Consider the following 24,670-nt stretch of genomic DNA (forward strand, 5'->3'; position numbering starts at 1 on the left):
CATCCTGGCAAAGACCGTCCCGTTCAGCAGCAGCTGCGGGAGAGAACCGAGGCGGCTTCACAAAGGGGCAGCAGACCCACAGGCAGGAGAAGGGGGTCCTGAGCTGGCTGGCCGGCCAGGCACCGCCTTCCCCTCTGGGCTGGGCTCTCCGCACTCCCCTCCCCCCCTGCTGGGGCCCCCAGACCCTTACCTAGTCAGGGAGACTGCCGGTCTTCCTTCCGGCAAGCGTTTGTGTGCCAATGCAATGACTCGGAAGCCCTGGGAGATGCAGCAGCCCTGGAGTTTGCGGGCAAAGCTGGGAGGTGCTGGGGGAGGGGGGAGACAGAGTTAGCCCCTTCCTCCTGGGAAGAACAAGCAGGGAGCCCCCCTGTGCAATTGCCCTTGCAAGAAAGACCCCGTGTCCCAGCCAAAACAAGGAGCAGGCCCTCAACCACCTGCCCCACCCCCTTTGCACCTTCACACTAAATTAGGGGACCCACCAAGAAAGACCCCCAACTCATATCCTCCTGAGCCCATTTAGCAGTTAGACCTCTATGCTGCTTCCCAATGCTCTCCAGCCCTCTCTAAGGGGTTGACAGACTCAGCCTCTGGCCCCCAACAGTCTGGGCCCTCATTTGCCCCACCTGGGAAGGATGGGAGGCCGAGTTCCAAGTCGACTCAGCCTTCCGTCCTTCCGAGGACCCAGATTGTTGGGGGCAAGAGGCTGACCCTCTGTCCACCGCTTAGAGAGGGCACTGGGAAGTGGCATAGAGGTCTAAAGGCCAAATATTGGAGAACTGCTTTTCGGCCTCTCCTCTGCAGGCCCTATTGTTGTCCAGCCCAGCCAGGCACGAGGGGCCAAGAGGGCGCAGGCAGGGCGATGCCAACGGAGGGCTCACCTGTCTCTGGCCGGCAGAAACCGGCCACCATCTCTGGGGCGCCCTCCATGAAGACCTGGCCCTCCCCAGGGACCTCCGGGGCCACCACCATCATCCGCTGCAAGGCCGAAGAGAAGGGCAACTGCCGAAGGACAGCCAGGCCCCTCACGGGAACCTGGGGGAGGAGGCAGGGGGGAGACAGGCGGGACGGCCACTGGGAGGGGTGGGAGGGAGGGACGGGAGGTGGTGAGTTGCTCCCAGTTTGGCCCCGATTTGTGAACCGGTAGCAGCAGCAGCAGCGGAAGGCTCCGCCCACCCGCCCATCCATCTTGCGTAAGCCGGCAGACCTATTAGCAGAGCCATGTTGGTCACACCGCTGTTGCCATCCCGATGCTGACTCCCCTCCAGTCCCCATCCAGGTTAAGGTTCATTCCCCATCCCCACAACCACAAGCTCATCACAAAGACGGGACTTACAACCCACAGCTGAGTGTGTCCCTGCCCCTGCAGCGGTTCCTGGCCTGTTTGAATAACGTTTGAAGATGAGGGAGGACGGGGCTCTTCCCACCTCGGAAGGGCAGGGCCACAACTGCGGGGGGGGCGTCTGCCTCCCAGGGCTCCTTCCTCCTTCTTCAGAGCTGAGAACCAGCCCGGGCCTGGAACTTCCCACTTTTCCTCCTCTCCGGCTGCCTCTGCCGGGAAGGCCCTGCAGGTTGCAAAAGTTGCGCATTGCCGGGCAGGTGTGGAGGAAACGCCCGCCCACTCCCAGAAAGCTGCTGCTGCTGTGGGCCAGCCAGGGAAGCCTCTTCCTGCCAGGAATTAATAATTTAATTAATTTAATTTAATTTATTTAAAATTTAATTTAATTTAATTTAATTTAATTTAATTTAATTTAATTTAATCCCAAGGGATTGAGTAGCATAAAAGTGAAATGGATTAAATTAAATTACAACTTAATTATAACATTTGCACAATAATTAAATTAAACTATGCAGTCATGCACACATACACCCCCCCCCTTAGCAAATCACAAAATGTACATGATAAAATGGCCCTGGGAGACTGACAGGTCCACGGTTAAGGGACCTGACCCGTCACCCCTGAACCTGGCCAAGAGCAGGACCTCCTTGGTGTGTGACTCAGGCCCCAATCTGTGCTTCTTGCTCTGCCCAACTGGGGATGGGAACCGGACGGAGGCTTTGGTCAAAGGAGGCCTCCTGGGTGCGGCAGGGGGTCTGGGGCAGAAGGTCCGGGAGCGGCAGGAGAGGGACCCTAAGTGAAGGCCACAATCTTGCTCGCTTGACCACTTGGACTGCCAGCAAGGCCAGGTCCTTGGTGGGTCCAGAGCGGCCACCTGTTGCCCTCACCTGAAGGGCTCAGGGGGAAACTGGGCCCAGCCTGAGGCTTCCCGTTCTCAGTCCCTCGCGGGCAGTGAGCAGGATCAGGCCAAAGGTACCGCCAGAGTCCTCCCCCCTGCCCGATCCCTCCCTGGGGGGGCATACGCAAAATGTGGGGGCCAGTTTGGACAGAATTACAGGTGAAACTCAGGAAGTTAGAACACCGTGTAAACGTTCATTCATTTCAGCCATGTAACTTAAAGGGTGAGACTCAATCTGTGAGAGAGGCTCACAACACGCAAGGCAAATTAGTTCAAGCCGCGATTTGTGGTTTCACCTTTTAAGTTACATGACTGAAATAAATGGACCTTTGCACACAACATTCACCTGTGTAAGCAAAGGCCCAAAGGGAGAGATCAGCACTTCTTCCCTGCTCAGAGCTGGCCGGAGGAACCGGGCACTTACCTCCGGTGCTTCGGGTCCCGGGCTGACCACCAGAACATTAGCCGGTCCGTCTTCCCAGCCAGCAGAGTCCACAAGTTCCTGTTGTGTCCAAGAGAAGGGAAAGTTGCATTGCGCCATGAGGTCTGCCCCCCTCGTCCATTGGAAAGGGGGATACGATGGCGCTGAGAAGGGGATTCTCAAGCCATAGACTCCCCTGGTCAAGGTCAAACCGATGGAAAGAATCCCCGTGTCTGTCGTGGCCACAGGAGAGAGGTGGGCAACCGTGGCCCCTGTTCGATCAGAGGACTTCAACTCCCAGACCAAGGGGGAGGCACCCTGACCTCACCCACATGCAAATGAGGCAGCGATGGGATTCGCATCGTTTGAGCGATGACATCACCACGTACGTGATGTGACCCCTCTGGGTCTCCAACTAATGGGGAAGCGAATGGCACGTTTGGTAGCCTGTCAGGGCTTTGGGGAAGAGACCAGGGGGCTGCCCGGATGCCCCCAAGGGGGTTAAGATGGGCAGGTTGGCATCTGCAGAAAGACAGCGCCCCAATGATGTCATCCAGCAGCGGTCCACAGACCGGGCTCCCCTCTCAGTTCACCCACAGCCAGACTTCCTCTGGCTCCACCTCAGGGGACGCCCACAGGACCAGAGGTGGGATTCAGCAGGTTCTGACCCGTTCTGGAGAACTGGTAGTGGAAATTTTGGGTAGATCAGAGAACGGTAGATACCACCTCTGACTGGCCCCACCCCCCACCTATTCTCTGCCCCCCCCCCGAGTCCCAGCTGATCGGGAAGGGAGGGGGATTTTGCTGTATCCCTCCCCTGCCACGCCCACCAAGCCACGCCCACAGAACCGGTAGTAAAAGAAATGTTGAACCCCACCCCTGGACAGGACCAACCGCAGATTTGGGCTAATCCCAAAAGAACAAGATGGAGCTTCACCCAGTGAGTTGCCTCAAACATCTTGAGGTCCAGCGGATCCTCCTGAATCTTCCCGTCCAGGACCATCAAGGAATGGCAGCGGGCCATGGCTGCATACGCTGGGCCCCAGGGCCTTTGGTGGCTGGAAGAGAAGCGATGTCATCACCTAACCCCCAAAACCTGACCCTCAGACTGTCCACTGTTGACCTCTCCCGATCCCTAAGAGGTCAGTAAGGGGCCTGCATACGTGCACCGGGCTGCCTTCCGTCCCCTGTCCTAAAGTTTCCCTCTCATTAGTACCAATATCATTTATGTAAACATTGTCAGATGTTTGCATACCACCACCTTGTACTTGACAAAATAAATAAATAAATAAGGTAAAACTCTCCTGCTCGGCGGCTTCTGTAGCAGGACAACCTCGCAGGGCGGAAAGGAAGGTGAGGGAGGACTGTGACGCGGCAGGGAGGGAAGGGCCGGGAGGGGGCAGGGGAGCCTTCGCGGCTGGGCACTGAGTCCAAACTTCAGCCTCTCTCAGGCAGGGAAGAGTCAAAGAGGACGGCTGCAGTGATGGATGCATGACACCTGTCAATCACTCTGTGGCCGCTCTCCTTTGGCCATGCCCTGTGGAGCGCCTCCCTCAAGGCTTCACACCTGCGCCTCGGATAGACAGACACCTGGACAGATGTTAAAAGCTACCCTGGAGTCACCCGACAGCAAGGTGGGTGGCTTATAACATCAAATGAGTTTCAATCCATTTGAATAAACCTTATCGTATATTAATTCAATTAACTTTGACGTCTACTAGGTATTACATTACTTTGAAATGAAATGAAATGGGATCTTGTGGGTTCCTTGACCTTGCTAAGTGCTGAAAATGAAAGTTAAAGGTAGAACTTGAGAAATGCGCCTGTCCTCTGACGGGGGAGTGGGGAGGGAGACCCTGCCCGGGAGAGCCGCCTTCTGCCTGCGGTGCCCCCCCCATCATCTCTGCCCCCCAAAGAGCCCGGGCGCCGCTTCCGAAGGGCTGCGGGGGGGGGGGCTGCCTTGCAGGCGGAGAGAAGGCCAGGCGGAGGAGGCGGAGGCCGGCGGAGGGGCGCCTCCAGGTCCGGGGAAGCGTGGCTGAGCCCCCCCGCCCCTCCCATCCTGGCCTTGGGGTCCTCGGTGGCTCCCCCATCCCTTCCGCGGAGCTCCAGCCCGCCCCGGGGCTCCAGGCCCCCCAGAGAGCCCGGCTGCTCGCCCCGCAGAAAGCGGGGGGGGCCAGGTTGGCCTGGGATTTGAGTGGGGAGGGGGCGACTGCGGGCGGGAGGGGGGAGGCCGAAAGCGCCCCTGGAGCCTCCATCGCGGCCCGAGTTCCAGCTCAGCCAGCCAAGCGGAGAAACAGCCCCCCGGGACCCGGAGACCTTTCCCCAGTCCATCCATTCTTCGGTGTGTGTGGTGGGGGGCTGCCCTTGTGCCTTCTGGACCCTCTTGGTTGGGGGCCACTTCTGGGGTGGGGGTCACACCCGAGGAGACGCCGCGGGGAACTTGGAAAGCCAGGCCAGACCCTCTCGGTTGGGTCCGGGCCCTTCCCAGCTCAGCCCCCTCCCAGGAGGAGCTGCCAACCGGCCGCCAAGTCCGCAGAGGGCATCGCCCCCCCTAGCGGCCCGGAGTCCAGGGGTGGTGGCTGCCCGGACGAGTGGGGGGGACGCAGTGGGGTAGCAGAAATGGAGCCCCCCCTCCGAGCCCCCAATTTGCACTGAAAGAGGCTGAAAGGAGATGCACAAGCCCCGCCTACCGGGTGGGAGTAGCCATGTTGGTGGCCCTCCCCTGCCTGAGTCCCGCCGCATAGATTAAAGTGGGCACCAAAGACAAGTGCCCTCTGTGCCAATGAAGAATTCCATAGAGAACTCTATTAAATTAAATGAGCAAGGGAGCCTCTTTCCTTGGAGGGGGTCTCGCTCCCTTCTGGCAGTCTCCCCCCCCATCTGCCCCCATGGCCAGAGCTTCTGGAGGCTGAGGGGGTGGCACTTGCGGGGGGCAGCCCCCCTTCAGAGCATGAGGCTGCCTCCCAGCCAGGCACCAGTGGACTCACCATCTCAGCCTCCTCTCCCTCATTGAGGAGGGCCCGGTGGCTCCTGCCATGCTTCTCCCCCATTGAGCAGCGGTCCCAGTGGGTCTCTGGAGGTTCCCCCGAGCAGGCCAGCCCAACAGCCCTTCCTGGGCCGGCAGGGATGGAGTAGCTTATATACCTCGCTGGCCTGCAGGCCCCTCCTTCCTCCCGCAAGAATCCTGCTGCTGATGGACAGCCCCTCCCTGGTGCTCCAGGAGAAAGCCCCTGTCCTCACCCTCCAGTGCTGAAGAGGCCGGGCTCTGGAGCCGCTTGCTCGTGCTCAGGCAGGCTGCAGGCAAAGGGGGATTAAGACAGGGGGTGGGGGGAGGTCTTCTGACAAAGGCAGGTCTTGTGTGGCTGCCACCAGGTGGGCCAGTGGCTGTGGGAGAGGTGCCACTTGGATGCGGGGAGGCCTGGAGGTGCTTTCCCCTCCCCAAACCCTTCACTCTCCTGCTTTGCATCCTGGAGGGACGGGGGAACCTCTGGGGGGGGGGGGACGGGACAAGGTGGCCCGTAAATAAAGAACGGTGGACCCAAGGCCTGCGATTCACAGCAAAATAAACGCTTCCCTCTTCTGAACTGAAAACGCTGCCCTGTTTCCTGGCTCTTGGGAGATGCCTTTTTCCAGAGAAATCCCTCCACAGATGGACAGCTGCAGTTGCCACGGGGGCGCAGTGGTTAGACGGCAGCCCTGCAGGGCTCCTTCAGCTAACTGCTGGCTGTAGTTCAGCAGTTCAAATCTCACCACCGTCTCAAGGTGGACTCAGCCTTCCATCCTTCCGATGGGGGTGGTGTCAAATGAGGACCCAGATTGTTGGGCTAAAGAGTCGGTAAACCGCTTAGAGAGGGCTGTCAAAGCACTAGGAAGCGGTATATAAGTCTAAAGTCTATTGCTAATAATAATAATAATAATAATAATAATAATAATAATAATAATAATAAATCTAATAATAATCTAATAAAATCTATTGGTGCAACCAGAAACTCCTTCCCCCAAGAACCAGGCAGGTGACCAGGATGAGCCCCTCTCGGCTGGTTCTGCTGCAGAAGCTCAACCGACTGCTGGGGGTCTTCCTGGTCATAAGCAGGTGGATGGAAGGGGGGCCCGGCCGTCCCCAACAGCAGCTCTCTGTCTGCCCCCAAACCCGCCTTTTCTCCCTGGTCTCCTTAAGGGAGCCCCTCCTTTTAACATTTAAGCCTCCATTTTGATCAGAGAGGGGCGCCATACAAATCAAATCAAATCAATCAATAAAATAAAATAAAATTCAGCAACCTTTTCCTCCTCCTCCTCCTCCTTTAGAGGGGGCCACCCAGGGATGAGGCCTTCTGGGCCTCCCACCAACCCTGGAGGGCTCTCCTTAAAGGAGGGGCCCCTCATAGATAAAGCAAAACAGCCCATCCTGAGTTTTTCTGGGGCTCAGCTTCTCCCTCTGCAGAGCAGGAGACTGGGGGGGCAGCAGCAGAGCTGGGCTCAGCCAGTTCGGACCAGTTCTGGAGAAACAGGAGCAGGGATTTTGAGTAGTTTGGAGAACCGGGAAAGACCACCTCTGCCTCCCGAGTGCCAGCTGATCGGGAGGAATGGGGGATTTTGCAGTATCCTTCCGTGCCATGCCCACCAAGCCACGCCCACCATACCACGCCCACAGAACTGGTAGTAAAAATACCTTGAATCCTACCCCCACAGCAGATGCTTTCACAGGCGTGGAATCCCGATCCAGTGTGATTTGGGGGTGGGGGTTGTTTACTATTTGTGGATGCCACAAATGCGAACAATCACACAATGGAACAGAAATTGCCTTACCAGAAGTTGTGGGTGCTCCGTCGCTGGAGGTTTTCAAGAGGAGGCTGGACAGCCCCTTGTCTGGAATGCTAGAGCACCGAGTGCCCAAACCGGAACGTGCATGTGCTGGAGGGTCAGAAACACAAAAGACCAGCTAGCTGGTACATGCACACCTGTTTTGGGGTGGGGTTTTGGCCATTTTCAGACTGGTTTTTGGGGCAGCTTCCAGACTGTTTTGGGGGCATTTTTAGGTCATTTTCAGACTGGTTTTGCCCCCCCCCCAATGGCCCCCAAATAAATGGAAAATGGACCAAAATGGCTGTTTTATTTGGCCTGAAAAGTGGCCTGAAAACATCTGAAAAGTGGCCTGAAAATGGCCCAAAAATTGCTCAAGAAAGGCCAGAAAATGCCCAAAAAACCGGCAAGCCTTCAGGCCACTTTCCACTGCCCTGAAGACCAGCTGGCAACGGTGCGTGTGCCCACAGAGAGGGTTTTGCATGCCCTCTCTGGGACGCAGGCCATCGACACATCCTTGAGGGTCTCCTACGTGAGCAGGGGGTCCCTCCGTCAAGGAAAGGGGCTCTTGGGATAGAGAGGTGGTGCCCATCACGGGGGAGTAAAAAGAGGTAGGCCGGAGCAGCCCCCTTGCCAGCTTTCCCGTCTCATGTCTGGAGTGCAGAATTGGGCTCTTGGGTGCCCCAGAATGGACAGAAGGCTGGGAGGGAGGAGACAACCAGGGCTGGCAGGGGATTCTGGGAGTTGGGGTCCACCCATCCCAGAGTTCCTGAGCTATAATAGAATAGAATATAGAATGGAATGGAATTAGGATAGAGTAGAGTAGAATAGAGAATAGAATAGAATAAGTTCTTTATTGGCCGAGTGTGATTGGACACACAAGGAATTTGTCTATGGTGCAGATGCTCTCAGGGGACATAAAAGACACCTTTGTCAAGAATCATGAGGTAAAAATAAAAAAAATATGAGGTAAAAATAAAAAAAGAATCATGAGGAAAAAAATAGAACAACGAATTAAGAGGTAAAACACTTCATGTTTGTCATAAGGGTCAGGAAACATTAATATAAATCGCGAGGTTAAAAGCAAAGTCGCACAGTCCTCATTGGGAGGAGATGGGTGACAGGAACGATGAGAAAAAAATAAGAACAATAGCAACGCAGACTTAGTTTGGCAGTGCGGAGGGAATTATTTCTTTAGCAGAACGAGGGCGTCCGGGGGGAAACTGTCCTTGTGTCAACTGAGGCAAAGGAAGAACCCACGTCCGAACCGGAGCCACTCAGCGCGGACGTCTCTTGCCTTTCATGAGTTTACGGCGCGGCACGTCCGCCCGATCGTGGCCCCCACGCCCGGGACCTTGCGCGCAGGCGCAGCGCCTCGGCGGACACTCTGCCGACGGGCCGGAAGCGGAAGCGGCTGAAGGGCGAGGCGGCGGCGGCAGACCGGCGGGGCCGGGCGGCGGCGCAGGATGTGGAGGGCGCGTGCAGCGGCGGCGGCCTGGTTAGTGCGGGGCGCCTCCTGAGAGGCGGGGCCGCCACTCCCGTTTCCTGGTGGCCGGCGGGGCTGGGGGGGGAGGCGGGTCCTGGGATCCGCTCTTCTCCCGCCGGCCTTGCTCCGCCCGGAGTCCCCGCCCTCGGACCTTCCTTCCCCGCGGGGGGGGGTGTGAGATCCCGGGAGGAGGAAGGGGGGACACGGGGGGGTCCCCGTTGCAGGAGGGGAGCCGCGATGCCCTTCGGGGGGAAGTAGGGAGGCCCCGGAGCTGGAAGACAGGAACAAACCACAGCCCTCAAAGTGACGTCCTACACTCGGCTATTCGTGGTGCCAGGTCTCGACACCTGTCCGAAAGGGTCCACAGCTGAAGTTAGGTCGGTCAGCCTCTCTCCGCTGTGGCTAGAGCGGACTCTTGCACATGTCCGCCTCGTGTTCCAGTTGCGACCCTACCCAGACCGGGAGGCTCTTTGTGCAATCCGGCCCTCGCCATCTCCCGCCTTGACCACTGCAGTGCGCTCTCCCTGGGGCTTCCCTTGAAGAGCATCCAGAGACGGCAACTGGCTCAGATGCAGCCACGCCAGCCACAGTGATATGTGGGGTCCATTAAGTGGGCTGTATTGTTACAAAAGGCCAAGAGGCTCCAACATTAGCAGTGCTGGGCTCAACTCATGGTCTCCATCTATGAGCTGCATTGGCTGCCAGTTGGTCTCCGGTTCTTGGATGGAAAGCAAAATGTTTTCGGGGGAGGAGAAAATCCAGTTGCCTTTTGAAAAAGAACAACCTTGTGACCAGCAAGCCCTTGCAGGATGGAGAGCCTCCCATTGACACCAGTGCTAAGCACAGATAGAGACCATGAGTTGAGACCAGCTAATGTTGGAGCCTCTTGGCTTTATGTAATAATAAAAGTCCATTTAATGGATCCCACATTAAGATGCTACTATCCTCCTCTTGGGATTAATTATTTAGACATTTAAAACGCAATCCTATGCAAGGCAATTCTATTCAGTAAAAACAAAATAATAATGACCAAACCCGGAAGAGCAGGTGGCTGTATTGAATGAATATTACTACTAGTAATAAAGTAATAACAACCCCCTATGGCCCCCAACCACAGCACTACAACAACCCTTTTCCTACTCTTGCTGGCCTCCCCTCCAGCCCAGGCCAAGATCTTCACAGCGATTTTGAAGGCTGGAAAGAGAGGTTGTGCAAATGTGGAATGCATAATTCCACCTTTATAACCATTATAATTAACAACATTGTAAATCTACAGTATCTTTATAAACAAGAGAATGAGAAGTTATTTCATTGTCTCCTCCTAGCTGACCATTTGGGAAATGTACTATGCAGGGTTCCCGACTCCCTTGTGCGGCCCATGCAAGCCAATTTGCTTTGACCATTAGGCTACGTCTCCCTTGAGAAGCTGTTGAGAAACTTCAGGGGTCTCCATCCCAGAGGTGCTTTCCAAAAGGCAACTGGACCTCTTCTGGAAAGCACCCTTGGGGAAATCGTGACCTGGATGGCTGAGAATCTCCAGAGACCCAGGGGGATCCATGTTGTGGAAGGCTACGGCCTAGAGATTCAATCACTATGAAATAATGTGGGTTTTTAAATTCACCATTGATTTAGGAGCGGTGCTTTTTGCATGTGAGCAGATGTTCTCTAGGATGGTTTTGTGAGACCTCTAACCACAAACTGTTGCTCCCAGACAAGGAGAGGGGGGTTGCAGCACGGATTCCGTGCCTTTTTTTAAAAAAAGGTGACCCTTATAGGCTGCCTGCAGCTCCTTTTTTGAACCCCCGCCCGAAAGTGCAGCCCAGAATCCTCCTCTGAAGGTTGCCCCCGGCCTCCTGGAAATAAATAGTGGTTGGTGGTCTTGGGGGGTTAACTGCAGAAACTCCACGTGGAACTGCTGGTCCTCAAGGGCTCTGAGAAAGCGAGGCCTCTGCTTGCGTAATCCAGGGCCCCTGTTTCCTTCCCTCTAGCGCTGCCTGCCAGCACTTGGCCAACGGGACCTGCCGCGCCAGAGGGAAGCTGCCGCTGCAGAAACTGCATCCCGTTTCACGAAAGACCCACCATTCCTGCCCTCCCATTTCCACGTTACCAAGGCTTCGGACACGGACCTCGGCCTCGCAGTACTCCACCCTCAGCCGCCTTCCCATGCGCAACTCCAGGCTGCTGCTTGTCAAGTCCAGCCTCCGTCCCTCTAGGAACTTTTGGCTCGCTCGGGCAGCCTCCAGGCTGCTGCGGCTGCGCTACCTCGTGCTGGGTTCTGCCGTGGGTGGCGGCTACACGGCCCAAAAGGTACCGGCTCTCTGTCCTCCAAGGCGGCTCATGGCTGAAGCGTGGGTAGTCTGGGCAGCCTTTCAAGTGGTCAAGAGCTTCAGGGGCTGTCTCGCTCACTCGGTGGGAGGTTTTGGATTCGCTTGTAGCCTAGGGGCGAAGAGGGAACTGCAATGGATCCTCTCTTGCCTTCGAAAGGAGGCCAAGAATTAAAGCTTCCTCTTCAAGAACAGCCTTTCCTCCCTAATCAGTAAGGTCGATTCAATACAGGTCGTCCTCGACTTAACCACAGTTTGTTTAGTGACCGATCAAGGTTAAAGCGGCACTGGAAAATGTTTTTCCCCGTCTTGACCTTTGCAGCCTGGCCATGGTCCAAGTTCAGAGGCTGGGCAGCTGCTTCATAGTTATGACCTTTGCTGTGTCCTGGGGTCCCGTTTTGTGACCTTCTGGCAAAGTCAAAGAATAGACTGGAATTGAATAGAACAGAATTCTTTATTGGCCCAGTGTGATTGGACACACAAGGAATTGGTCTTTGGTGCAGATGCTCTCAGCGTCCATAAAAGAAAAGATATGTTTGTCAACACTTCATGATTGTCATAAGGGTCAAATAAGCAAAAAAATAAGTTCACCAAGAACTATAAGGTACAACACTTAATGATAGTCTGGGTGCAAATATGCAATCAAATCACATTAAGAACCAGTGGATATAAATTGTAAGGATGCAAGCAACAAACTTACAGCCATACAGTCATTTGTGGGAGGAGATGAGAAGATTGACAGCAGTGCAGATTTAGTAAAAAGTCTGACAGTGTTGGGGGAATTATTTGTTTAGCAGAGTGAGGGCGTTCGGGGGGAAAACGGTTCTTAGTGTCTAGTGGTCTTGGTGTGCAAGGCTCTGTAGTGACGTTTTGAGGGTGGGAGTTGAAAGAGTTTGTGTCCAGGATGCGAGGGGTCTTTCCCAGTCCTCTTTTTGACTCGTGCTGTCTACAGGTCCTCAGCAGAAGGCAGGTGGGCAGCCATTGTTTTCTCTGCAGTTCTGATTCTCCTCTGAAGTCTGTGTCGGTCTTGTTAGGTTCCAGAGCCAAACCAGACAGTTATAGAGGTGCAGATGACAGACTCACTGATTCCTTTGCAGAACTGTTGAATAAATAAAATAAAATGAAATAATTAAATGGTAAGAGGGGGTAGAATGGGAGGGTCTCTCCTAAAGTCTCCCACCATTTCTACGGTTTTGAGTGTCTTCAGTTCCAGATTGTTCCGGTCGCACCGCCAGGGTAGTTGTTCAACCTCCCGTCTGTATGGAGAAGCCAGATTCACTTTACAACCAGGTCACTAATTTATCAGCTGCAGTGATTCACTTAACAACTGTGGCAAGAAAGGTTGTAAAAACGGGAGCAGCTCACTTAGCAAATGTCTCGCTTAACAATGGAAACGTTGGGCTCAGTTGTTATTGTAATTTGAGGATTGCCTGTATAAATAAATCATTTCGTGATATTTTTAAAAAACCCTCAGCAGTTTAAGTCTAATTAGGAAAATCCGTCTCGGTTTGGCAGCTCGTCATTCTGATTCTGATACTTTTAAAAGTCCCACCTTGGGTCAGTCCCAATTTCTTTCTCTCCGGATGCCTTTCATTCCCAAATTTGCAATATAAAATAAATTTATCATGAATTTTGCTGAAGTCGGTTTCGGTTTTTCTTCATGCCTGTAGGATCCGTGGCCAAATGGACACTTTGTAAAGCAAGCGCCCGCAAAAGTTTGTGTTCCTTGGTGGCCACGTGGCATTTTAAAATAATCGGTGATTTTTCATTGCAAAAGCAAGGACTGCGAGAGTCTCTCCCGGCTCCTTTTCCTGACTCCTGTGTTGTGAACTGTTGTGATTCAGCCTGAGGCTCCTCAGGGACCTGCTGCGTCTCTGCTGGATCCATGCCCAGAGGAGGAGGACAGTGAACAGGAGGGGGAGGACCAGGCAGACGGGGGAGAGGAAAGTCAGGAAGAGGAGAAGGGAGAGCAGCCTGAGAGCCCCCGGGGGGGGGCTCTCCCCAGCTAGTAGCCTGGACTCATTGGATGAAGCAGCACAGGCTATAATTGACATGAGACAGCGACGTGCAGCTCAGAGACGGACCAATTAGAAAGGTATTTGCATCACTGAATTGGCAACAGCTGGGTTTGGGTGTGGTTCTCCTCAGCAGGGTTTAAAAGGCAGGCCCACCCTTGCAGCCTTGTGGAGCGTTATCAACTGGAAGTTCTGTGGCCCTGCTTCGCTTCTCGGCGTCTCTGATCTTGGCTTGTGGCCTAGAAGTCTGGAAGACTTGGGGGAGGCGTGGGTTTGTTATCTCCAGCGTTGTTTTTGACAGCAAGAATCCTCTTTTATTTCATGGCCTTCGTGAAACCTCTGTGAAGTTCCAGCGTGTTCCTGTCTGTAAGAACAGTTTCTGTTACCTGTGTTTGCTTTGAAGTATATAAACTGCCTTTGCTTTTTACCAGTGTGTCTGGCTTCTCTTTTTGGTTGGTGTTGGCTTCTGGAGGGACCCAGACAGAACATGAACATTGTCATCTGCTGCCCCCTCAGCCTTCTGCTCTCAGAGCTAAAGACACCCAGGACCTTCAATCTCTCCTCCCAGGGCTCAATTGGCAGGGATGTGTTGGGAAATAATCTTTTTTTATTGCCGTTGTATTGGCCAATGGTCGCTGATCACGGTAATTTGCTAAACAAGGAAGGATTGTGTTTCAAAATACCATTACTAAGGCACAGACCCTCTACGACATCCCTGTGTGTTTGATCTTCTGAGTGATGGGTTTTTCTGCTGTCTCTGTTAAATTTCATCCTGTTAAAGCTGCATTAAGCCTGGCCTATCCTAAGCTCCTTAGGGATGCCCTGGCAGCTATAATAAGCCTTTGCCCACTGCTGAACGGCTACTGCAGTAGTCAGCCAGGTGGCAAAGCCCAGAAGGATGGGTCCACCCCAAGGCCCCTCCTGAACCTGGACTCGGAGGGGGGGGTCTTTGTTTGAAGGGAGCCTTTTCTCTGCAGGTTGCCCTAAGCTTAACAACTTGTCACTTAGCAACCATTTGAAAGTAACGACAGACCTGCCCTAAACTATGAATGATCCTATGGTCACATGACTGCATTGACTCACCTGTGTGGCCATCCCCTGGTCACGGCTGGGTTTTGCTGGTTTCTGGCCAAAAATGCCCATAGGAACAAGTGGATTTGCTTGATAGCCACTGCATTCACTTAACAGCAAGACCGTTCACTTAATGACCACTGCAAACAGGTCGTAAAATAATCTCCAGCCACACGAAGGACACAAGACCCTTCCTGTGTCCTCAACTGCGATGGAAATTCTGGGCTTCCTTACAGTTGTAAACTGAGGGTTCCCTAGGCGCAGGCTTGACCCCTTCCTGCTGTGTCGGCCCTTTGTCCAAAACTTAGAAGACTTGCTTGGTTGGAAGCTGCCCGAGTCCATCTCTTGGCAAGGCAGGTGGGGCTCCTCCCTCGCTGATGACCCCACTTGAGCCCAAAGTTTCTGTTGTGAGTTTTGCCCCGTTTTACGACCTACCTTAGTTACCCGGCCATTCAGTGAGTCTGGCTTCCCCATTGACCTTGCTTGTCAGATAGTCACAAAAGAGGATCGCGTGACCCTGGGCCACCTCTGGACCCGTGGCCGAGCATTTGACCCCCTGGTCCTGGGGGACGCTGCAAAGGCCGTGGCTGTGAAACGTGGCCCTGAGTCACTTTTTTCAGTGCGGTCGCAACTCCGAACGGTCCCTAAGCGAACTGTTGCTGTCCCTGCCTGCGCTCTGTCACTGACGTCCTTTTTCTCCTGCCTCCTTTTAGACCTACACCCAGTGGAAGGATTCGCTGCCTGACCTGAGCGAATACAAATGGATCGTTCCGGACTTCCTCTGGGAGATGGACCAGTACATCGACCTCGGTGGGTGCCTCACTCTCCTGTCGCCTCTGGCCGCCTTCTGACCGTTCTCCAGGTCCAGCTTTTGTTATTCGTGCTTATAGGCCGCCCAGTAACTTCACAGACTCTCAGCTGCGTGCAACATGTAAAAGCAAAATCAATACAAAACCATGATTTGTATTTTAAGATGTTTGTCCGCACAGTTTGTTTGACCCCTGTGGTCACCGGGAGCTGTGTGGTAGAAGGTGGCCCCGGAGATACTCTGGCCCCCAGCACCTTGAGTTGCGTCCAGAGACTGGTTGGGGGTCAGGGCAGCTGGCGCAGAGTGGGTGTAATGGGGGTGTACCTGGGGGCACCCACGACACCTTGCACGGCTGCACTCTGGACCAGCTGTGGCCTCCGAACCCTTTTCAAGGGTAGCCCCACGTAGAGGGCACTGCAGTAGTTCACCCTCCGAAGACCCAGCCAGGTTTTCTTGGGGGGCTGCTTAAAATGCTCTTCTTTATTTCGGTTTTTTCATTCCAAATCTCCTGCCCCCCCTCCCCCTTCTTTGTTCTTAGAGCGGCTGAAGAAGGCCCTGCCGGACTCTGAAGAGCTGGCCAAGCTCCTGCCCGACTTCCACAAGATCAGCGAGACCTTCAGCTCCTTGTCCGGGTTCTTCACGCCTGGTAAGAGGATTGTTTCCTCCCCAAGCGGAGCGAGGCGAAAGGAGAAGCTGGGGAGGGGGGGCTCTGCCCTTCTTGGCCCTCTGAACCGGAGACCCTTGGGAGCGGGACACGGTGCGAGCATCGCAGGCCATGCGGAAAGCAAGGGAGGCTGCTCCCCCCTCTGCAAAGAGCCCCACTACTGGGACCCCCCCACCCCCAGGGTCTCTTGAGACCCAGACAGCCCAGGAAGAGGGTCCCTCTGTCCAGGGAAGGTTGGTGTCCAGGGGGAAATAGCAATAGCCCTTCTATGCCCCTTCCCAGCAGTTTGCACCGCCAGCCTCTTGCCCCCAACAATCTGGGTCCTCATTTTGCGGAGGTTTGGAAGGCCGAGCCGGCCTTGAGCCTGGTCAGATTCAAACAGCCAAATTGCAGGTACCCAGCAGTCGGCAGAAATAGCACTCTGACCACTGCGTCACTCTGGCTCCTGAGGATGAGGATGATGGGCACCCGTTAGCAGTAGCACACTGAGACTTGTATTCCTTTCGTCGCCCCCTGGGCAGTTGACCGTGTGTTGCATCTTGCCCCCAACCGCCTGCGTTCCTCATTCCACCAACCTCGGAAGGGTGGAAGGCAAAGCCAACCTCGAGCTGGTCAGGGTCGAACTCCAAGCCGTGGGCAGAGTTTGCCTGAAATATGTTGCCTTACCAATTGTGCCAATTCAGTGGTAAGAGCGCAGGGCTGCAAGCGGCTTCTGCTGATTACTGGCAGGTCGAATCCCACCAGGCTCCAGCTTGACTCAGCCTCCCGTCCTTCCCCGGTGGGTCTGATGAGGGCCCAGGTGGGGGGGGGGGGGCAGAGGCTGGCTCTCTGCGAAGCGCCTAGAGAGGGCTGGGAAGCGGCCTCCAAGTCTCAATGCTGTGGCCGCCTTGGGCTCTTCCAGGTCACAGGCCCAGAGGTTTCTAACCCACCCCCCCGGAAGAGAGAGGGGTTTTGCCGTGAGGCTGCCGCTAATGACCCCACCGCTTCCCTGCCGGAGAGTTAATCCCTGGCCTGATTCCACACAAATCTCCCAAGGCCCTGGCTTTGCGAAGGGAGGGGGGGTGTTTGGGGGGGGGCTGGACAAGATTTTCAAAGTTCCACGTTCTGAGACGATGCTCGGAGGCTCCAGGGCCCGTAGACGAGAGCCCCCTGTGCGCTTCCCCTCCCTCTGTGGCGGTTCCTAGATTGGTCTTCCTGCCCTTCGTCGATAGCACCTCTTGGTGTGCCCCCTCTGAGGAAGTTGTGGTTGTGCCTGTGTGGCCCTGGTGGTCAGCCTGCCCGCGTGGGTGTTGCCTTTCCTTTGCCCTCTGTCGTGTCCATCGCTCCCTTCCCCTCCCTCTGCTGGTTTCTCACAGGTCACAGTTGGGTTGAGGGAGCCAGAGGAGCTTCGGGTCTACTTTGGCCGGGTGTGTAAAATGTGCTTTGCTTTACTCTCCTTTCAATAATCCTCCCCCTTTCCAAAAACTGCAATGACAAATAAATTGCTTGCAGGAATCTTGAGACCATGGCTCAATTAAGGTGGATTTCTTAAATTAAATCATTTCTTAAAACTTGGGAATTCTGGAGATCTAGTCTTGGTGTCAGCTCCATCCAGGCTAATGGGATTGTCTTTCCCTGGTGGTGGGAATTGAGTTTCTTGGTTTTCAAGAACAATTTATAAGAAAAAGTGAAAAACCAATGCCTGAATATTCAGGGCCTTTTGGGAGAAAAATTACTTTATTGATTTTAATTCCCCCCCCCCCCCCCCCCCCCGGTTAACACATTTTATATTGAAATAACATGCGAGATCTCATGATCAGCCAGGGACTCTCTTTCCACTCAGATAAACAGGAACAAGGGAAGCAATTTTGGTGAAAGGTCAATTGCAGGTTTGCAGTTGCTCAAAGGTTTCATTTTATATAATGTCCCATTAATCATGGACAATCTGGGCAGGAATTATACTTTTCAGGGGTGGCTGTAGGTTTACATTACAAATATTGAAGAAATTACTATTTTTTTTTTGTCATTTCATTTTTGGAATATTAAATATCATTATCAAATTCTCTGATTTTTAATCAAGGCTAGACTCTCTTAAGACACAGTATAATAATGTTTAATCACGTTGTCCACACATGGCGGGGTAAATTGATTTATGATTCTTCCTGGTGACTAAACCGAAACCCACCGCCTGATTTGCCCCCCCCCCCTCCGGTTGGCCGCTGTGCCCAGGATACGGGCTCTTGTCTTGTCTAGTTGTGCCCTGAGAATGCCCCCCCCCTCCTCTGCCCCATTCGGTGGTTGAAGCCCAGGAGCGTGTTGTGTTATTCCTGCCCCCACCCACCCCCAGCATCTGCTGAAGGTTAATTGGTCCCTTCAAGTCTTCCGCCGGGTTTCCTTTCCCTGCAGCTGACATTCCCTTCCATCTGCCTACTACGTTCATGGACACAGTTGTTTATAAATGAGATCATAACATATATACAAGGTGCCTTCCAAAAGTAATGCAATCATTTTTTTAAATAATTTATTGAACAGATTTGCTGAAACACTTAACATTTTTCAAAGCACTGTCCTTGGGCCTCTACACATTTTTTCCAGTGACTCTGCCATGACCGGTACGTGCCCTGGAAGGCGGTCTTCAGGGACCTCTCGCAAGGTCTTCGTTCCAGCTGACTGGATCTCTTCTATGGACGAAAAACTGGGCTGCTTTAATCCGAGGGAAGAAAAAGAAGCCTGCTGGGGCAACGTCAGGGCTATAGGCGGAGTGGGGAAGCATTGGCACCTGGTGTTTGGCCAGGAACTCGCAGACTCGTAGCGCGTTGTGGCCAGGCGCATTTTTCGTCCATAGAAGAGATCCAGTCAGCCGTGACGAAGACCTTGCGAGAGGTCCCCGAAGACGCCTCCCAGGGCCTGTACCGGTCGTGGCAGAGTCGCTGGACTTTGAAGAATTTTAAGTGTGTGTGCAAATCTGTTCAATTAATTTCTTTTAAAAAAATAATTGCATTACTTTTGGAACGCACCCTGTATAATTGCATCCAAATCTAGCTGCTGTTTTGCTCCTCAGATCTGTGGGGCAGCTCCCCCCAACCTTTCTGGCTCTGTGGACCGGCAGCGGGGGCGGTGGGGGTGTAGGGGATGGTTTCACGCGTGCGCCCACCGCCTGCATGGCCCAGTTCCCAACAGGGCACGGACCAGTGGAAGGGCACGGACCCAGGGGCTGGGGAGTCCTGCCGTGGGGCATTCCAGGAAGGGGGCTTGGCTGGCGTGCAGCTGGGATTCTGGTGGAGAACCTGAACCACCTCTGGCCTATAAAACGGGGCTGCCGTTGACCCGACCTGCAGGTGAGAGTGCCTGATCTACCTGCGGTGAGTGGAGTGGCCCGCTGGTCTTGCTTTTTGCCCAGAAGGTGCTCTACGTAACTGTAATGTCACCACTGCTAAGCAGGATATAATTAGGGCTAAATTGCTCCAGAAACAGGCAAGACCAGATAAGAGATATCAAGGCCTTTCCCATTGTTTAGTTAATCGCTGCATTATCTCCCAGGAGGGCGGTAAGAGGGTCTCGTTTTATCAGCCTGGACAGTCGTTCATGGCGCAGAAAGGATTTTATTTCTTTTTATTTGAAATATTTTTATCAATTTTTTAAAATGTAGGACAAAACAATAGAAACAACATTTAACGTGTAAAGGAGCTACAATTGCTCCGCTAAGTATAGAAGTCTTCTTAATACAGGAAAAAAAGCTAATTCTAGTTTAGATCAGTACAGAAAGGTAAACTTATCAATGAAATATCTCTATAAATCAATAATATTAATATAATAATCTTGACTTTTCTATACTTTCTAACACTTATATAGTTATAATTAAAATAATTAAAGTCAATTAGCAAAAATAGTCTATCAAATATCACTATATAGTATATTCAACGTAATATGTTTAACAATCTAATATTTTATTTCAATATCTTTAAAAATCCTTTTTTTCATTCCAATTGTACTCTTTCTGCCAAGTTTTATAATATTCTGTTTCAGCTTGGTTATTTAAGGGTCTCGTCATCATGTCTAATTCTGCACATTGCATAATTTTCCTAAAGACCTCTTTGTCTCTTGGAATTTCCTTTTCTTTCCATTGTCCTTGCTGCTACTAATATATGAATTATTAAATAGTATATTTCTTTTTTATATCTAACATCTGTAATACCTAATAAGAAAAATTCTGGGGTCTTCCTAATTTCTTTATTTGTAATTTCCTTTAACCATTTTTCTACCTTATTCCAATAAATCTTAGTTTTTGGGCATGTCTACCATGCATGAAAGTATGTGCCAATTTCTTTTTTACATTTCCAACAAATAGGTGAAGCACTTGGAAACATCTTTGATATCCTGTTGGGTGGCTAACATCTTTATTTGATTGAAGGAACTGATTTAGTTATTTTCCAGTTATATGTCCAGACCTTTTCCCATGTATCTAAGTCTATTTCTTTTCCTATAATTTTACACCAACGGATCATATTATCTTTTAATATCCAACCTATTGTCTTATAGTTCACTAAATATTTATATAACTTCCCTATCAATTTTCCTTGGTTTTGAGTTAGTAATTTTCCAAGTATATTATTATCCTCCTGAAATATAAACGTTCTTGCATCTTTTTGGTATCTAGAATTAACCTGGGCGTATTGCCAGCAATCTATTTCTACACTCAACTCCTGTAATTCTTGTCTTGTTTTCAATTTTAATTGATTATCAAGTAGATCTCTATATTTCCTTATTTTACCTTCTTTTTATAAGTTAGGATGAGAGATAGCTTCTATCGGCGAAATCCATTCTGGCATTACTAGAAAATGATTTTTTTTAAAAATCTCATTCCAAACTTCTATTAATGCCTTCCTTATTATATTTCTTTTAAAATATGAATGAGTTTTAAACTTTTCGTACCACACGAAGGCATGCCAACCTAACATTAAGTCATGGCCCTCTAAATTTAATAATCTTCTATTATCCAAAATTAGCCATTCTTTTATCCAAGATAGTGCTGCCGCTTGTTAATATAACTTCCAGTTGGGGAGGGCAAGCCCTCCTCTTTCCCTTCGATCTTCTAAGGAATTTTGTTTTATTCTAGGTTTCTTGCCTTGCCATATACATTTTTTAGTAATCTTAGTTAGTTCTTTTAAAAAAAATCCTCCTGGGTTTATTGGAATTATCTGAAGTAGAAACAATACTTTGGGAAGAATATTCATTTTAATTGTAGAAATTCTTCCTACTAAAGATAACTGTAAATTATTCCATATTTCCAAATCTTTTTTAATTTGGCCTAAGAGTTTTATATAGTTATAATTTTTAATGATATAGCTTTGGCAGAAATCCAAATACTGTACCTAAGTATTTTACTTTTTTTTGTTATCTTCAAATTTGTTAATTTTTCTAGTTGATTTGTCTAGTTGATTTTTGTGAGTATTTGTGTCTTTTCCTTATTAATTTTCAAACCTGCCACTTTCCCATATTCTTCTATTAAGTATATTAGTTTTGTTATTGATGTCAGGGGGTCTTCTATTATAAAAACAACGTCATCGGCAAATGCTTGGGCTTTGTAAGTTTCTTTTTAAATCTGTAATCCTTTTATATCATTTTCTGTTCTTATTTTTATTAATATTTCTAATGTTAAAATAAATAATAATGGTGATATAGGGCAACCTGGTCTAACTCCTCTTTGTATTTCTATTCTTCCTGTTTGTTCATTATTTATTATAATCTTCGTTGATTGATTGGAATAAATAGCATCAATTATATTAAAGAATTTGGTTCCCACGTTCATCTTATTTAATTGCATTTTCATAAAAACCCAATCCACACTATCAAATGCTTTTTTAGCGTCAAGAAATATTAGTGCCATTTGCTTTTTAGGATTTTATTTCTTTTTAAATGGGGGCTTCCTGGTCTTCCCCAGAGGGTTTCCCTTCAGGCGTGTCCGTGAGCTGGGAAAGGGGCACGTGTTTCCCCGTTCCCCAGATTACATGGACCACCACGTCCCCTCTCCTCTGTCCGACCCATCGCAACCCCATGGTTCCTAGAAATGTGAAATATAAAGGACGAGCGAACGGAAGAATGGACGAAAGAGTGCTAGTATCCTCCATGCCGTCCGACTGGCGTGGCTTGAGGCAGGGCCCCCCCTTGGCCAAAACCCCTGCCCTCTAATCCAGGCTCAACTAATACATTTCCAGATTATTCATCAGAGTTTTGCAACTGCTGCTAATTGTTTCATTGTCGTGATTAAGCAAAGGCTCTTTCCACATAATGAGGTGAGGGAACTGGACACCCGTAGTGCAACAGCCAGAAGCCCAGTCCAGTTGGGATAAACATCAAAGCTTGTGGCCCTTCTGGCCATCCATAGGTGCCTCTTCCCCAATTCCCCTCTGCCAGCGCGGCCCCCCCATCCCATTTTAGTTTGATTTGATTGATTGATTGCGTCTGTATGCTGCCCATCCCACTCTCGGGTGACTCTTTGCGTTGCCCCAGGGCTTGGGAACGGGCCAGCCAGACGAACCTGTCGTATTTTTCGGAGTATAAGACGCACCTTAGTTTTGGGGAGGAAAATGGGGGAGGGGGGAACCTGCCTACCAGGTATTGATCTGGCCAGCGTCCTTAGTCTGGTCACCTTCAGCACATTATTTTACCCCCTGGTGGAGGGCTTTAAAAAAGACGTTATTTGGAGAGAGTAGCCATGAAAGAGCCTGCAAGCTGCTAAGAGCTGGGAAGATCGTGAGCACCTGGTTAGGGCTGGAAAGAAACTTACTCAGAGCAAGTTAGAGGAAAGAAAAAGACCCTGCAAAGACTTAGGGCCTGGAGAACATTCTTTGCAGAGAGTAGTCATGGAAGAGCCTGCAAGGGAACAGCTGGGAAGATCGTGAGCACCTGGTTAGGGCTGGAAAGAAACTTACTCAGAGCAAGTTAGAGGAAAGGAAAAGACCCTGCAAAGACTTAGGGCCTGGAGAACATTCTTTGCAGAGAGTAGCCATGGAAGAGCCTGCAAGGGAAGAGCTGGGAGGATCGTGAGCACCTGGTTAGGGCTGGGGGGGAAAAGCCTCCAAAAAGCCACATTCGGAGGATAAGACACACCCCAATTTTCAGCCTCTTTTAGGGGTGCGTCTGACACTCTGAAAAATAGAGTAATTGAGTGGGGTGGCCCCAACCGCCCCCACAAACCCACGCCGGCATCTCCGGACCCTCTGCCAGGCCCAGCCTTTTCCTTGGCCTGGGGGGGAGGGGAGGGGGCGGGGGGGCCCGTACTGTAGCGCCCTCTTTGTTACCAACTGCCTGCAGAGGTTTTGCACTGGGCTTTTATTGATTGATTGATTGATTGATTGATTGAGTATGTATGCCGCCCCTCTCCGTAGACTCAGGGCGTCTAACAACAGTAATAAACCAGTATTGTCCCCTTGGGGATTACCAATAACCCCCGAGAGACCGTCCCCTGGAGAGACCCGTGGAAGGAAACTGCTGGGCTGGCCTTTCTCACAGGGGGGCCCCCTCCTCCCTCGCTGGACACAACAACTTCCTCCCCAGTATTGGGAGGGTGGGGAGCGGGCAGGTTGCCGGACCCTGGTGAAGGAACGGACGGACGGACGGAGCGAATGTGGAGCAGGTTGTTTCTGCCTTGTCTGGGTTCTTCTGAAATGGGCGGCTGCCTTACAGGGACCCTTCCTCCCTTCCCCCCCCCCCCCCCCCGCCAGGTTCTCCGGGGGACTCGGCCTTCAGAGCCACCGACCAGGGAAGCGAGAGTGGCAAGCAGCACAAGAAGGTGAGCTGGGGAGGGGGCCAATTCTATGGGGGGGTGGGGGGAGAGAAAGACTCGGCCAAAGCCCTCCTAGGCTGTCTGTGGGGGGTGGGGTGGGGGGGCTCTGCGTTTCAGGGCACGGGGCCTTTCTCAGCCAGGAGGAGCTCCCCCAAATCCAGACAGATCCGGGCCAAGGGGTCACAAACATTTTGCTTTGGAATTGGGGTCCAGATTTCAAAACGGGACGGAGCACAATAACAGTCCCCCAGAATCCTTAGCAGGGGTCCTTGGAAGTGGCTCTCCCTTGGGGGCTCTGGCTTGGAGGGAGGCTTCAGGAGACCCTCAAAGGGGGCAGAAAGGCTAAGGGTCACCCCAGGGCCAGAGGAGGGCCCAATTCCATCCGCAGAAGAGGAAGGGGGGGTGAAGCAGCCCCTCCTCTCACAGGCCCTTGGCCCCTGTGTTGCCTTGTGCGTCTTCCCTTCTTCGTGGCAGCGGGGCCTGGCCTGTCCCGCCCCAGGAGCAGCAGCAGGAGGGGCGCGAGGGGAGGGGCGTGGACCGGGACAGGGGCCCCACTTGGGAGGCTGCCTCCGTTCGAGGGGTCTGCCCTTCTCATGCTGGGCACGCTGGGCTTGGATCTGAATTGAGACCATTCCGCCACTGGGGGGGGGCTGTACCTTGCAGACCCCACCCCACCCAAAAACACACAGGGCTACGAGACCCCCCCCCCAGGAGCTGCATTTCCATGAACAGGACCTTCCTCAGTTTTGTTTGTTTGCCCCCCCCGTGAGGGCCTGGGGTGGCATATAAATCGGGGGGGGTTGACCTGGAACCCCTCTGTTCCAGTGCACTGGGACCACCCCTCCTTCTCCCCTCCCCCTTTCAAGCAGGGCCCCTGGTTGGGATGGCCCAGGCAGGCAGAGGTCGAGAGGGCTGCCTTGGAGGCTGGAGGGGCCACCTCTGCCCCCACCCAGGCCATCGTCCGTGGCTGCCCTTCCTGGCCCTCCCCTAATTAACCCCTCCCCTCCCCAGAGTGGAGAGGGTGCCCCCTTTCTTGGGGCCAGGAGGCTGCTCGGGTGCAGGAGGCGTCTTGAGAGCACCAA

At 52.2% G+C, this 24,670-nt stretch overlaps 1 protein-coding gene across 1 annotated transcript in view; it reads left to right on the forward strand.

The window, feature by feature from the left end:
- The first annotated feature begins 8,859 nt into the window (after window positions 1-8,859).
- Window positions 8,860-24,670, forward strand: part of OPA1 (OPA1 mitochondrial dynamin like GTPase) — a 52,563-nt gene continuing 36,752 nt past the window's right edge. The window contains 5 exon segments of the mRNA XM_070753862.1: window positions 8,860-8,953; window positions 10,930-11,248; window positions 15,065-15,161; window positions 15,698-15,805; window positions 23,527-23,594. Of these exon segments, the coding sequence (XP_070609963.1) occupies window positions 8,922-8,953; window positions 10,930-11,248; window positions 15,065-15,161; window positions 15,698-15,805; window positions 23,527-23,594 (624 nt within the window). The 5' untranslated portion in view covers window positions 8,860-8,921.

This window comes from Erythrolamprus reginae, chromosome 5 (genome assembly GCF_031021105.1).
Source record: "Erythrolamprus reginae isolate rEryReg1 chromosome 5, rEryReg1.hap1, whole genome shotgun sequence".
Classification (NCBI taxonomy): Eukaryota; Metazoa; Chordata; class Lepidosauria; order Squamata; family Dipsadidae; genus Erythrolamprus; species Erythrolamprus reginae.